General features: G+C 41.3%; 1 protein-coding gene across 1 annotated transcript; it reads left to right on the forward strand.

Annotated features, from left to right (window-relative positions):
- The first annotated feature begins 451 nt into the window (after window positions 1-451).
- On the forward strand, window positions 452-2,041 carry PAQR9 (progestin and adipoQ receptor family member 9). Its single transcript, XM_031957813.1, has one exon. It carries the CDS (start codon window positions 804-806, stop codon window positions 1,959-1,961), a length of 1,158 nt encoding a protein of 385 aa, XP_031813673.1. The 5' UTR covers window positions 452-803; the 3' UTR covers window positions 1,962-2,041.
- Window positions 2,042-14,910: the final 12,869 nt, after the last annotated feature.

Genomic DNA, 14,910 nt, shown 5'->3' on the forward strand with positions numbered 1-14,910 from the left:
GATGCTTCTCGCTCTCTTTTCTTTTCCAAGCTGTAAAACCAGGCTGGCTGGGGGCCCCGCCGGAGCATCCCTCCTCCCGAGCTTCCCCGGAGGGGATTCCGGGCATCTCTCCGGTTCATTCCTTCCCATCGGGGGCCCGGATTTCTCCCGGCGCTTGCAGAGCCCTCGCCAGCCCTCCCCCATCTCTGACCGATGACCCAAACTGTCCCCTTGGAACTCCAGCGTGGCTGTTGGCTTCGGAACGCCCGGCGCGACCCTCGCCCCCCGCTCGAGCGGGGGGAAAGGCCGCCGGGCCGCGCCCTTTGCTCTCTGCCCGTGAATCATTAACGAGCTCCGTCGGGCGGGCGCTCGGGGCACGGGGGAACCTGAGAAAAGGGAACACTCTATCTGCGGGGGCAGGGAAACTTTAGCCAGGGGCCCCCGCGCGCGCTCCCCAGCCCTCCGCCGCCGCGCTTGCAGTTACCGCGATGCTCAGTCGCAGCGCTGCAGCGGCGGCGGCGGCGGCACCAGCTGCAGCAGGAGCTTGCGCGGCGCGCGGCGGCGCCGGCCAGGAAGGATGCTGAGGGCGGAGAAGAGATAAATCCCGGGCCGGCGCGGCTCCTCTCCGCCCCCTCCCCCGCCCCTGCCCGCTCCCCCGCAGCGCCCGCCCGCCGCCGCCGCCGCCGCGGGCCCCGCGGACGACAATAGCGGCTCGGGCTGAGCCGCGGGCCGCCGGGAGCCCCAGGTATTGTTCACCTGCCTTAGCGGAGACGGCCGGGGTCGGGGAGGCCGAGAGGAGGCGCCGCGCCCGAGGGGCAGGCAGCATGCCGCTGCGGCTCCAGCCCCGGGGCGCGGGGACAAAGAGCGCCGCCGCGTCCGCCTCGTCCTCGTCGCCGGCCGCGCCCGCGCCCCCCGCCCCCTCCGGCCGCCGGCCGCCGCCCGCCGCCCGCGAGCCCCCGGCCGGGCCGAAGCCGCTGCTGCGCTGGGACGAGGTGCCCGACGACTTCGTGGAGTGCTTCATCCTGTCGGGCTACCGGCGGCTGCCCTGCACGGCGCAGGAGTGCGTGGCGTCCGTGCTGAAGCCCACCAACGAGACGCTCAACTTCTGGACGCACTTCATCCCGCTGCTGCTGTTCCTGAGCAAGTTCTGCCGCCTCTTCTTCCTGAGCGGCCGCGACGACCTGCCCTTCCACCACCCGTGGCTGCTGCCGCTCTGGTGCTACGCGTCGGGGGTGCTGCTGACCTTCGCCATGAGCTGCACGGCCCACGTGTTCAGCTGCCTCTCGCTGCGCCTGCGGGCCGCCTTCTTCTACCTGGACTACGCCTCCATCAGCTACTACGGCTTCGGCAGCACGGTGGCCTACTACTACTACCTGCTGCCCGGGCTCAGCCTGCTGGACGCCAGCGTCATGACCCCCTACGTGCAGCAGCGGCTGGGCTGGCACGTGGACTGCTCCGGGCTCATCGCGGCCTACCGCGCGCTGGTGCTGCCCGTGGCCTTCGTGCTGGCCGTGGCCTGCACCGTGGCGTGCTGCAAGAGCCGCGGCGACTGGTGCGCCTACCCGTTCGCGCTGCGCACCTTCGTCTTCGTCATGCCGCTCAGCATGGCCTGCCCCATCATGCTGGAGAGCTGGCTCTTCGACCTGCGCGCCGAGAACCCCACGCTCTTCGTGCACTTCTACCGCCGCTACTTCTGGCTCGTGGTGGCCGCCTTCTTCAACGTGAGCAAGCTGCCCGAGCGCATCCAGCCGGGCCTCTTCGACATCGTGGGCCACAGCCACCAGCTCTTCCACATCTTCACCTTCCTCAGCATCTACGACCAGATGCACTACGTGGAGGAGGGCCTGCGCCAGTTCCTCGAGGCTCCGCCCGCCGCGCCCACCCTCCTGGGCACCGTGGGCTACATGGTCCTGCTGGTGCTCTGCCTGGCCCTGGTCATCCGCAGGTTCCTCAGCGTGGCCGACCTCTGCAAGGAGGACTGAGGCAGAGACTGGGGGGGGCCGCCCCCGCCGCCTGGCCGCCGCCACCCCGCGCGGGGCGGACGCTGCGAGAGCCCACAGGGTAGGAGGGGAGAGCCCCCGCCGGCGGAGGCCCGAGAGGGGGGCCTGCCCACCGAGGGGTCCCAGCCCCTGGGGAAAATAAACGTTCGTGCCGTGGTTCAGGAAAACACAAAAACACGCGTGCGCACAAACAACAGCTTCCTGATTTCCGGGGGTCTGGGAGGGGGGTTTGTCCCGGGACGCAAAGGCGGGTCGTCAATCGTTCTAAAAACCCCTTTTAGGGGCGAGCTCTCCCTTTGTGGGAAGAGAGCCTGGCAACTTCTTCAATCCCGATGTTTTAACCTGCTAGAAAATGCATGGAAATGTGAACACAAGTTTAATTATTTCAATGTATTAATGAATTGTTATTTAAATAGTAATATATATATTATATGTATATAATATATATATATACACCATGATTATTTCATTTTTTTAAAAAATTAACTCCTGTGTGGAAATATTTTCAGAATAAGCACTTGAAATTTTTTTTCTTTTTAGGGAAGGGGAGGGGGTCCGTTGTTATTTTGAAATCTCAGCCCTTCTGCTTTGCACACACTGGAATTGGTTGGGAAGGCAATTTGATTGAGAGCCATTGTCTTTGCATAGTGTTTTTCTGGAGGACCACGTGTATGGGTGGGATTGCTATAACTGAGTTATTTTCCCATAAGCAGAGTGAGCCAAGCGTGGGAGAAAAACTAGAGTGGTCCGGAGCACTCCGAGGCTGGAAATCTCTCTTCTGGTTCAGTTTTTGCTCGCTCCCACGGGGCTCTGCCGAGCCCACTTGACCATTTTCATCCTTAATTCTGTTGCCACTGGAGTAAATGTGCCTTTTGAAGCAGTGCCCAAAGGGCCGGTCCTCAGCCCGGACAGATGTTTGCCCAGAGGAGGAAGCCTCGCCTAGCCGGTTAAAGCAACGCAAGGTCTAATATTTCATCCAGGAATGAGGAAAGATTGGGGCAGGTTGTGATTTTTGTGGCTCAGACTGCTTGCTCAGCCTCATTTTCCCTGCATGTAGGGCTGGCTATGCACGGGAATCAGACCAAAATTGCTGGGGCCACTGTTGTTCCTGACCGGCAGCCCTGGGCAAGAAACCCACCAGAGTGTTTCAAATTGATGCAACCCTTTGTTTTAAAAATTCACCAAAGGGAGAAATAATTTCATCTCAGCTATCAGGAGACAGGTTCCATCAGCTATAATTGAGAAGTTTGGAGTTAAAACAGGATTTAGCTATGTGATGGGAGGTCAGCTGCCCACTTCCTGGCTTTGGAGGTTTAGAGATCTTTAGGGAATAGATTGGCTCTTAACTGGGTCAGTAGGAAATTACTAATGGTGCCCTCTTGGGTCATCTGGAAATGAGTTCCTCTGCTTGACTCCTTCTAACAGTGCAGGTTGGTCTGTCTTTTGGAGTACATTTTTTACAAGTTCTGATGATTTTTGCACTTGAGCACAAGCTAGTGGGGCTATTGAGATGCTTCTCAGAAGTCAGCTGTGTGACTTGGAATAGGGAGAGTGTTTTATAGCATTATTATGGCATTGTAGACATGCGCTAAATGGGATAAGTAGAGGGAGGAGTGACTTGTTTGGAACCAGAGATGGTGCTTTTAAAAGGGGCTGTCGGATTGTATTTTGTAAACAAAGGTGAAGCACATAATTCCATGGAGGAAATCATATCCCAGTTGATTTTTTCGGATATTTGTTTGCATATGAAAGTTAAATTTGTATTTATATGTTTATATTGAACGTAGAATCTTTTACTGGAATTCATCTCAAGGGTATTGATTGAGCATCAGCTCATGCTTTGGAAAACTCAAGTAGCAAGACCATTAGGTACAATAATTTGTACCTGCAAGTTCTGTAAGACAGTACTTTTGTATGGAAGGAGCCAATGAAAATGGCCACTCCCATATGCAAACTTATTTGTTGATGAATGGTGTCTGTACTGGACCCCCAAGAAATGTTTATTCAGAGTGCTGAAATCATTAGATCACCCTGGTTTTGAGATGAGCTGTAGCACCAATTCTGACCTATTAGCCCATAGACTTCTAAAAGTGGACCCTCCTTTTTGGGGAGGCCGGGGCATGTGGAAGGAGTTGGATCTGCTAGAAGGTCATCTTAATTCTAAGAGGAGAACATTTAAACCCGAAGACACAATTCCCCCCAATTCACTTTCTCCTTCTTCTTTGTCCTTAGGACAGAGAGAGGCCACTTAAGGATAAAATTATACCCATATCATTTTCAAGTGATTAATGTTGCGTGAGCCCTGGAAGATGACACACTTTTCCCTGTGAAAGGTTCAGCTCAAAGTATGTCACCAAGAAAATACTTTTCTCCTTCCTTTTCTTCCTCCTCATTTTCCTTCTTGGTCCAAACTCAGATTTTCTATAAAACGTGTAGGGGAAAAGGGATAGTAACTTTGGAACTAAACTGGCTTTACAATACACGTACATATTAGGTACTTGAGTTCTAAGACCAAGGATGGGATATCCATCAGATTTTTTTTTTTCTCTTCACTGAGCGTTTAATGGTTTCTGCTAAGATAAACAATGGTAGACTAGAATCCATCAATATTTACTTAACCACCTACATTCATGTGAGACTCTTAGATATGATAAAAATAACACACCAAAATCAGAGGAGGTTATTCTTCTGAAACAGTCTCTTAATTGCTCTTTTGCCCTATCCACCTTTTAAATAAGTTTATTCTGAAGACTGGTTATGTCTCCATAACATTCAACCTTAATTGTAAAGTGAAGAACTAGAGATAAAATAATAAATGATGAATTTTAAAATAATCTGCATAAATTATTGTAGCAATAGAAAGAAGCGCATTATATAATCCATTTTATGTTTACTTGTTAGTCCTGAACCAGGATGCCATCTCAAGGAGCAATGTCACAAAGTCATGACTAGCTTGTAAAAATAAATATGATATTTTCCATTGGCCACATAACATCTTCTATATATATCCCAGCAAGAGTATATGGTGCTGGTCTGTCCAAAGCTGTGCCTAGAATGTTATTTCCATTCATGAATAGTGCCTGTAAACTTATGATTTATAATGTGTTCTCAATTAAAAAAACCTTTAGGCCCCACCAAATCAATATGTTACTTCATGCAAATCATTTCTAGGAATATAAAATATTTAAGAATGATGCTAATAGAGATGATTTTTGAAATTTTTTATTTTTATGACTTTCACCCAAGGAATTAGATTTTGATCAAAGGGTGGTAACATCAAGCAATAATTAACAGCACTTTTCATCTCTAGGCTTATTATCAACTGATGAATTAATTTGCACAAAATTATGAGTAAAAGATGATCCATAGTTATTATCTCAATGTTAGGGTCATACAGTTTGACCAAGCCCATGGAACTAGTTTCTCAAACTAGTATTTTGAATTTGACAATTTGTGAATTTACATTGTAGATTTTATATACATATCAGCATATTTGGATATGATTACTTATCTATTCATCCAGATATAAATTAGATTTTTAAAAAACAACATTGATTTGGAAGTCAGAGACAGCAAGTGATACATATAAAAATATGTGTATATGAATATATACATAATAGATATAGATATTTAAACTGTTGAATAGGTGACAAAACTCCTCTATAAATATCTTTTTGCTTATTTTATTGTGGACTGCCTTCCTCCCTTTTTTTAGGGGTATGCTACTGAGTAATTTTTTTATTCATTCAACAAGCATTTATTGAGTGCCTACTATGTGCAAGGTCTTTTGTTTTCACATGAATTTTCTGGGATCCAGACATTCTTATTCTTTCACTACCAGTTTCCCCTTTTCACACATTTCTGAGCAAGTTGGTTTGTGGAGCTAATGGCTCTGAAGGAAATTAGGGTTAAACTATGTCCTTAACCCAGGCCCACTTTGGTAAATTAAGTCAGAACATTTCACGATGCCCACTGGTGTCAAGAACGAGACATCTACTGCAGGCTTGTTAAAAATTCTGCTTTGCCAGAACACAATTCTTTTGATATGTAGGCCCTATGTTCCTAGGCCAATATACATATTCACAATTGGACATCTTGGTTCAGTTCCATCTGGACATAGGGATAAAGGCCAAAGGTACAGACAGACTTTGAAATTCTGGTTTGAAAAATCCAATAACCATTTTGGAGATGTTGACAGCATACCTAGCATTATGCAGTTTATACTGATTCCCTAAATTGTGTTAATGTTTCTTCAGATATGAACTATATTCCACTGTACATGGTTCATGTCCTTTAGTTTCTTTCCCCCCCTTTTAAGGTTTTTGCCATAGATTGCCACTGAAAGAATTCTTGAAAAATGTCAATCTTCATAGGGAATTTGAGGGGGGAAAAAGGCTAGACTTTTACTGAAATTAGAAATCTATTTAGTATAGTCACCAAACATTCAGATATCATTGAGAAGCATCCAATACAATGGAAGGAAGAGCATCTTTGCCTGGATTTTTAAGTTTGTACCTAGAAAGTCATGTTGTTGCCCAGAGAAACACGGGGGACTTGTCACTGAAGCACTGTTCCAGCACAGTCCCCTTCCCCACTTCTCTCCAGTTTGTATTCTACTAGTTGTGACCAGATTCTTTTAAAATCCATAAGTAAAATGAAAAGTTCAGGATGCTTATTTTACCAATGGACAGCCAAGAAAGCTCCCTGAGCTACAAATAATGGCACCATCTGAATTTGGAGACCAGATTTCCATCTGTTTGCAATGGATACCTATAGTCCGGCACGTTCAAACTGCAATCACTCATTCCTGTTTACTCTCTGGTTTAGATGGAAGGGACATTGGTTTCTTTGGGTTTGTAGAAATGCTTTATCCAGTGTATTATAATATATCCCTCTTTTTTGCGATGCATGAGTCCCCCTTTTGCTGTATGTTTTTGTATAATTTCTCTAAGCCATTCCGGGCATGGCAATTTCTCAAGGATGCTTAGATTTCTTGAATGTGTAAAAAACACCAAGCCAATTTCTTCATGCCTTATAGCACCACCCAGCACATGCAATAACCACCCATGTAGGTGCATGTTGTGTCTTACGGATTACTTTGACTTTGTTATTGAGAATGTCCTGCTTTTAGTGGTATAGCATCTCATTGAGAGATGGATGACCACTACTGTAAATAAACTTGTTTTCTATAGTAACATCCATGTCTCTTTGCAGTCCCCACTGCTTCATAGAAAGAATAAAATGTTTTTAATCAACTAAATACAAAAAAAAAATCAATGAAAATAGGGAATTTTTTAAAAGAAGTGTTTTCATTTTATAAAAAAATTCAAGTTTATAATAGTAATTAGTTTGTGAATTATTCATCTTTGCACCAGAGGTGAAGCTTAACTTCTTAAAATGCTCATCTTTGTTCTGGGCATTTAATCACTTTTAACTCATTTGAATGATAATGACCTATAGGTCAGTGCTTTTTCTTTTTTTCTTAAATACTATGTAAATAGTATGTCAGGGAAGGGTAAATTTAAAAAGGAAAAAAAAACTGGGCCAGATTTTGCTCTTTATATGTAGCAAAACCCACATTCTAAGTTTTGATGGGAAACATCATTAAATTTATTTATCCAACAACAACCCACCCCCTAGCCAGCCTTCCTTTCATCCAGTCTCTCAATCTTTCTGGAAATCATTAATAAAATTATTCCAAACGGGCAACTGAGTTTAAAATAAAATAATTCCATTTTCATGATGCCCATAGCCACAATTAATGTTGTAGCCAGGCAAAACTGACTGGCCAGGGTCATTCCACTGGTATTGTTGACTTTTATATTTCCGCAGCTGCCTCTGAGGGTGGGAAGTAGGGGGAAGGGAGAGTTAGGAAAGATCCAATATGGATTTTGACTTTCCCTATTTCACAAATAGAAGCAAAAGTCAAGTTACATTTCTTGTAATAAGCCATGTAGGAGCTCTCACCCCGAAAAACTGCCCTCTTGGAGGCATTCATTCTCATCTGATGGGGAAGCACCAGAAATGCAAACCTGTATTCAACTCTGAAGGCAACTCAATGGCTTGGCTAAGTATTTGGGCCTTTAGAGACCATCTGCCTTATGAGGTTCGTTCATTTCTAAACTTAGACTTAACTAGAATTATCATTTTAGGTTTTATAGGTAAGAATGTACAACCAGCATGTACCCCTTTAATTGAAGGGCCACAGTTCATCTTTTCTCAGGTGACATACAAGGTGTGTGTGGGGGGAGCTTTGATAATCACCAAACAATACAGACCTCCATATATATATATACATAGCACATTTTGATGGTGATTACAGAGAAGGATGGGGAAGATGGATGAAGGTTGAAGCAGGCGTGAAGCGAGAAATTGCTTTTTTTCCCCACTGTTTCCTAGATGACCATAATTTTCCTAGAGGAACCTTTGACTCTAGCCTTTAATAAATCTAGTAAATTTTGCCTTAAAGGGCCGTGTTTAACTACCTGGGAAAGACCTTTCAATGTCTGAACTTATATTACAAGGGGTCTGTAATGCTATTCCAAATCATTAGTGTATAAAAGGCAGAAAAATCATTAAATCACAAAATTTTTTAATCCACCAATGAATCACATGCACCCATCTATAGGGATAGATGCCACTTTGATCAGTTTTGTGCATGCAAAAGCAAGACAAAATTGTGTCATTTCTGTTTTTTGGTTTGCTTTCATTTTGTGATTTGAGAAATTTATTCTTTGTGGTCTTGAATGCTGAAATCTGTAAAAAAATAAAAAAAACTATGCATTTTTAGCTGAAAGACAAATGTATGAATAAAGTTGTTTCTAAGCATAATATTTAAAGACTGTGTTTTGTACACTGAATAGTCTTTCAGGAAAAAAAAATTATACAGTTAGCCTGAGTAATTTGGAATTACTACAAATATAGCATGAATACCCACATTCAGAAAGATTCTGCAGAAAATCATTGTTCCAGTTAACAGAAATGAGGGAGAAATACATGTTCTTGGAGGATTTTTTTTTTGGATTAAAACTTTATTTTCAAAATATGCATAGATAGTTTTCAACATTCACCTTTGCAAAACTTTGTATTGCAAATTTTTTTCCTTCCCTTCCCTTCATCCCCTCCCTGAGATGGCAAATAATCCAATATATTAAACATATGCAATTCTTCTATACATATTTCCACACTCATCATACACAAGAAAAATCAGATCAAAAGAGGAAAAAATGAGAAAGAAAACAAAATGCAAGCAAACAACAATAAAGGTGAAAATACTCTGTTGTGATCCACACCCAGTTCCCTTAGGTCTCTTTCTGGGTGCAGATGGCTCTCTCTGTCACTAGGTCCTTGCAACTGGCCTGAATCACTTTGCTGTTGGAAAGAGCCACGCCCATCAGAATTGATCATCACCTAATCTTGTTGCTGTGTGTAGTGTTCTTTTGGTTCTGCTCATGTCACTCAGCATCAGTTCATGTAAATCTCTCAGGCCTCTCTGAAATCATCCTGTTGGTCATTTCTTACAGAACAATAATATTCCGTAACATTCATATGTCACAACTTGTTCAGCCATTTTCCAATTGATGGGCATCTACTCAGTTTCCAGTTCCTTGCCACTATAAACAGGACTGCCACAAACATTTTGGCACATACAGGTTCCTTTCCCTCCTTTAAGATCTCTGGGATATAAGCCCAGTAGAAACACTGCTGGGTCAAAGGGTGTGCACAGTTTGGTAGCCTTTTTGAGCATAGTTCCATATTGCTTTCCCAGAATGGTTGGATGTATTCACAGTTCCACCAACAATGCATCAGTGTCCCAGTTTTCCCGCATCTCCTCCAACATTCATTATTATCTTTTCCTGTCATCTTAGCCAATCTGACAGGTGTGTAGTGGTACCTCAGAGTTGTCTTAATTTGCACATCTCTGATCAATAATGATTTAGAGCATTTTTTCATATGACTATAAATGATTTAATTTCTTCATCTGAAAGTTGTTCATACCTTTTGTCCATTTATCAAGTGGAGAATGGCTTTCTTATAAACATGAGTCAATTCTCTGTATATTTTAGAAATGAGACCTTTATCAGAACTGTTGGACGTAAAATTTTTTCCCAATTTATTGCTTTCCTTCTAATCTTGTCTGCATTGATTTTGTTTGTGCAAAACCTTTTTAACTTAATATAATCAAAATTATCCATTTTACCTTTAATGATGTACTCATTCTATTTGGGCACAAATTATTCTTTTTGGAGGATCTTACTGGCTGTCTGTATCATTTAACATAGGATCATAAATCCAGGAAATCTCAGAAGCCATCTAGCCCAAACTTCTCATTTGGAAGCAGAAGTGCAGATGGATTAAACAAGGTCATCAGAATTTGAACTCAGGGTCTTTGACTTAATTTCCAACATTCTTTCCATTGTATTAGTAAGGCTCCATTAAAAGCTTGTCTAATGGGAAAATCAGTCTGTGCTAATCTTTAAACTCATTTAATAAAACTTTGCCATGGACTGAGTTCTCTCTTATATTGAAGACCATGTGTGGTCCATAGGGTTACATGGAGGCCAAGATTATGGGGCTATATGTCCCTGAGTTGCCTGTGTAGGCAAAAGGTCTCCCTTTTCCTCCCTCCTCCAATTGACCTTAGAGCTTAAATACTATTAAATCATTCAGGATACTTCTTTCTCATATCTAAATTTAATTCCAAAGCCTCTAGGTTTCTCTAGGTATAGCTTGTATTTAAGAGTTGTAATCAGTTATAAAGAATAATGATAGTTGAAATAATATTCTTTTGTAATTATGGGAAATATAGCAAAGTACAAAGAAGCCAAGATTTTAGCCCATTTTGCTTCCTCCAATTCCCCCCATTCAAGGGTCTTTTTTGTCCTATTGAAGGATCCAGTGGTCCTGGGGGACCTATGGAGTGATCAATCATCAGGCATAGTATATAATAATAAAGGCTGCTACTGTTACCATATCAGACACTACTTTTCCATGTTAAGGATCACAGAACAAGTGGGTTGGAAATTCAATAAGAACCATTGATAAGGAAAGCAATTAGCAGTCAGGACCAGAAATGAATCAATCTATTAGAAATTTCCCCTAGTTACAGAGAGAGATATAAAATCTACATGCTATACACAATACATGGAAAGTTAATTTTAGATGATCATAATGACATGATGATTCTGATAACTATCTGAATGGGATAGAAGACCTAGGGAAAGAATCCTAATCAAAACACTTCATATATAAAACCACATATACTTTAGAAATTTAATTCTCTTAAGTGTTTGGGCAGGTCCCTTGAGTAATTGCCTTTGTGATAATCATTGTTTTCTGAGAATTAAAACCCACTGAAATTCTACCCTGTGTGTTTATAATATTTTCAGTCACCAAATGTTAATCCCTATGGCAAAATTGGAGATATATGAAAATTTTATAATCCACAAATATAGGTTACATCAACATGTATTTTTGGAATCTGCAAATTCATATCCTTTTAACTTGATTTAAATGGTATTTGCTGTACCCAGTCATCTGAGAAAATAAATTTTAAAATTCTTCCTTATGATAGCTCTCTTTTCTTGTGATAATTATATTAATAACAATAGCAGAAGTAAAAATAATAGCTCACAAAATAGCACTTACTGTGTGCCAGATGCACTGTATTAAGTGCCTTACAAATATGTCATTTGAGCCTTCCAATACCTCTGGGTGAGAGGTACTATTATCTCCATTTTACAGATGAGGAAACAGGTAAAAACAGGTAAATTTCTTCCCACCACCATTACATTTCTCCCCTTATTTTGACACAGTGACCCAGCAGTCTTTACTGAAGCTTGTCAGCTAACCAGAAAATACTTTGTTTTATCGTAGAAAACATTGGGCTAAATTTAAGAAGTTGCCATCAATTTGTTTTGGCTGTTAGCATAAAGCCCTGGGCTTGGAGTCAGGAATAACTGAGATCAATCCCAGTTTCAAATGCTAGCTGCAGGACTGTGGGCAAGTCATCTGACCTCTCCCTCAGTTTCTTCAGTTGCAAAATGGGGATAATGATAATATCTACCTCTCAGGGTGGTTGTGAGAATTAAATTAGGTAATATTTGTAGCCCAGAACATAGTGCTATCTTAATGTTATCATAATAATTATTATAATACTAACAGTTGAAAATTAATATTAGTAAAATTTGTTTAGCATCAATATAGTAACATTATAACAATACATTTACATAATTATATCATCACTTATTATAACAATAATATAGTACTTACTGTGTGCCAGCTGTTACAAATATTATTTAATTTATTATTATTATTATTATAGAAAAGGAGAGATACTCAGTACTCTTCCTCCTCCCCAACTGCTTCTCACTGCTCTCTTTACCTATCTTGAGTTAAGGTTATAGGTTCCCTAGCTCCTTTCTATCTTACTTACAAAAATGATAAAGCCCTAAACTTATCTGTTAGGAAAGGATGGGAAAAAAATCCCAACAAATACAAATTAGTAGAGTTCAAACATTTGCCAGTTCTCTCCATTCTCCCATAAAAACAAAAAAGCTACCTCCTACATCAAAGGAACTCTTAAAGAAGTCAAGGAATTTCAGGGGGAAAAAGGGGGGTTTAAGGGGCCTAGATTGTTGAATTTGGATTGTTCTTTGGGAAATGGGGCTTAGAAATCTTAAGATTAATAAAAGCAGCTAAGAGTGTTCCAGGTCCCGGTTGCTCACATGATTCCTTTCCCTTCACCCATAACCATTTGGAACGAAACCATGGGGAAAAGAAGGAGCCCCCAGAAAGGAGGAAGACCTTAAATGTAAATCTCCTACTAAAAATGTGTAATGAATTAAAATCTTAGATGACCTCAACAACCTCTTTTCAGACCTCAGCTACATTCTTCAGACTATTGGCTTATCCCTATTGATCTATAAATCTGTTCTGATAGCAACCTGTCACTGCCACAAAGAACCAAAAATAAATTATTTAGGTCACCCACTTATGTTATGCAGTAATGAGCATGGATAGAAAACAAAAAGAAGCCTGCTCTTTGGATTTAAAGGAAAAGCTAGAGTTAAACAACCCTAACACAACAATGGACTGTTTGCAATAAGAACATCTTGCTCTTATGAAAAATTGGATTTTTTTTCTCACAACCCTTTCCTGTTTTCCATTTCTGCTCTCAAAATAAAAGAGATAAATTAAACAGAAGGTTTCAGATGTAGTAGGCAAGAGCTTTTAAAGCTGAAATCCATGAACTTGTAAAAAAAAAGTAGTATATATATATATATATATACACACACACGTATACTTACTATTATATATAAAGTGCTATATACTTACACATATATATATATATTGATAATACACACAGAGAGATACACATATATTTATAAACACACATATAAATATATACAATTTTTATTTCAATATATTTGATTTTATTTTGCAATTCTATGTATTTTACACAGTTAATATTTTATTTTATACATTTAAAAATCTTATTCTAAGAAGTGGTCTATAGGTAGATTTCCCCACAAAGGTTAAGGACCTTGGTACTAGGTTATTATGTTAAATACTGGCTTTGCCTGTTTTCTTGACAGTTAAAATTATCACTATGTCTAGACTACAGTGTCTCAGTTGACCATACTTTAAAATTTTTAAAAAAATTAATTTAATTAACAGACTTTTTTTTTAATCCTGGGTCATCCATAATGTGGGGCAGGGAGGGGTAGGACTGCTGCCTTCAGCACTACATCTTTATACTACTGAAATTTAGTTAAAATGAATATCCTTGGAAGTCACAAAAAGCTCATGTGTATTCTGAGGATTATGTATGCCCTGATGTGAGGAAAATAATAGGATCAATAGATAGTTACATATGTAGGAAACAGTGAGGGGAAAAAAAATACAACCAAAAGCAATTATAAACATCAGTTCAATTATTTGCAGTCATTTCTATTCTCTTATAAAAACACAGAAACAGCCTCCTAAATCAAGGAATTCTTGATAAAGTCAAGGGATTTTTGGAAGGAAAGGGATTTTAAGTTTAGATCCCATTGGGCAGCTAATTATGTAATATAGTGAATTGAGTGCAGAACCTACAGTCAGGAAGTCTCATCATCTTGAGTTCAAATATGGCCTTAGATAGTTATTTTTTTTTTTAAATAAGTAAAGTAAGTAAAAGCAAGTCACTTAACCCTGTTTACCTCAGTTTTCCCATCTGTAAAATTAGCTGGAGAAGAAAACAGTCAACCCCGCCAGTATCTCTGCCAAGAAAATAGGGTCACAAAGAATCAGACACGACTGAATGACATTTACAATAAAGATTCTACCTAGTGTTGTTAATAGAAGCCTTAGACCAATTCCCTCACTTTAGAGATGAGGAAACTGAGTCACAGAGAGGCTAAATGATTTGTACATGTTGCAAGCAGCAGAGCTGGGGTTCTAATTTGGGTCGTCTCATTATGACTCTAGTGTCCTTTTCAATGAACCATACTTCCTGTCATTATTTTAGTGTCTCAGGGTTTTTTTTTTTTTAATGCCTCAGGTGGCAGGAACACCTCCTCCATAGTTTCTGAGCCTCCTGGCCCCTGACTTGCTATTTAACAACAACCACAAAGATTATTTTTGTTATCACTGCTAATATAGGCAATAGCTAATAATAGGGCAAGATGCTTTAAGCAGGAGGCATTCAGGGGGGAAAAACAGATCATGTTAAGAGGCTGCCTAGAACAATAGGGTTAAAGGTTGATGGCAAAAACACACTTAGGGCAATTAGCACCCATCCCATGAGATCAGTCCTGTGTTTGGTGCGGTAAAAGGGACAAAAGCATCTAGAAAGGGCTGAAACAAGAAACTCACATGACATTAACCTTAGGAAGGGCTCATCGCTCCAGGGCTGCTACAGGAAAAATGACCTTTCCTTATCAAGGAG

Source organism: Sarcophilus harrisii, chromosome 3 (genome assembly GCF_902635505.1).
Source record: "Sarcophilus harrisii chromosome 3, mSarHar1.11, whole genome shotgun sequence".
NCBI classification, from domain to species: Eukaryota; Metazoa; Chordata; class Mammalia; order Dasyuromorphia; family Dasyuridae; genus Sarcophilus; species Sarcophilus harrisii.

Bases quoted from the DNA above. Each gene is read 5' to 3' on its own strand.
- PAQR9 (XM_031957813.1), top strand. From the start codon at position 804: ATGCCGCTGCGGCTCCAGCCCCGGGGCGCGGGGACAAAGAGCGCCGCC.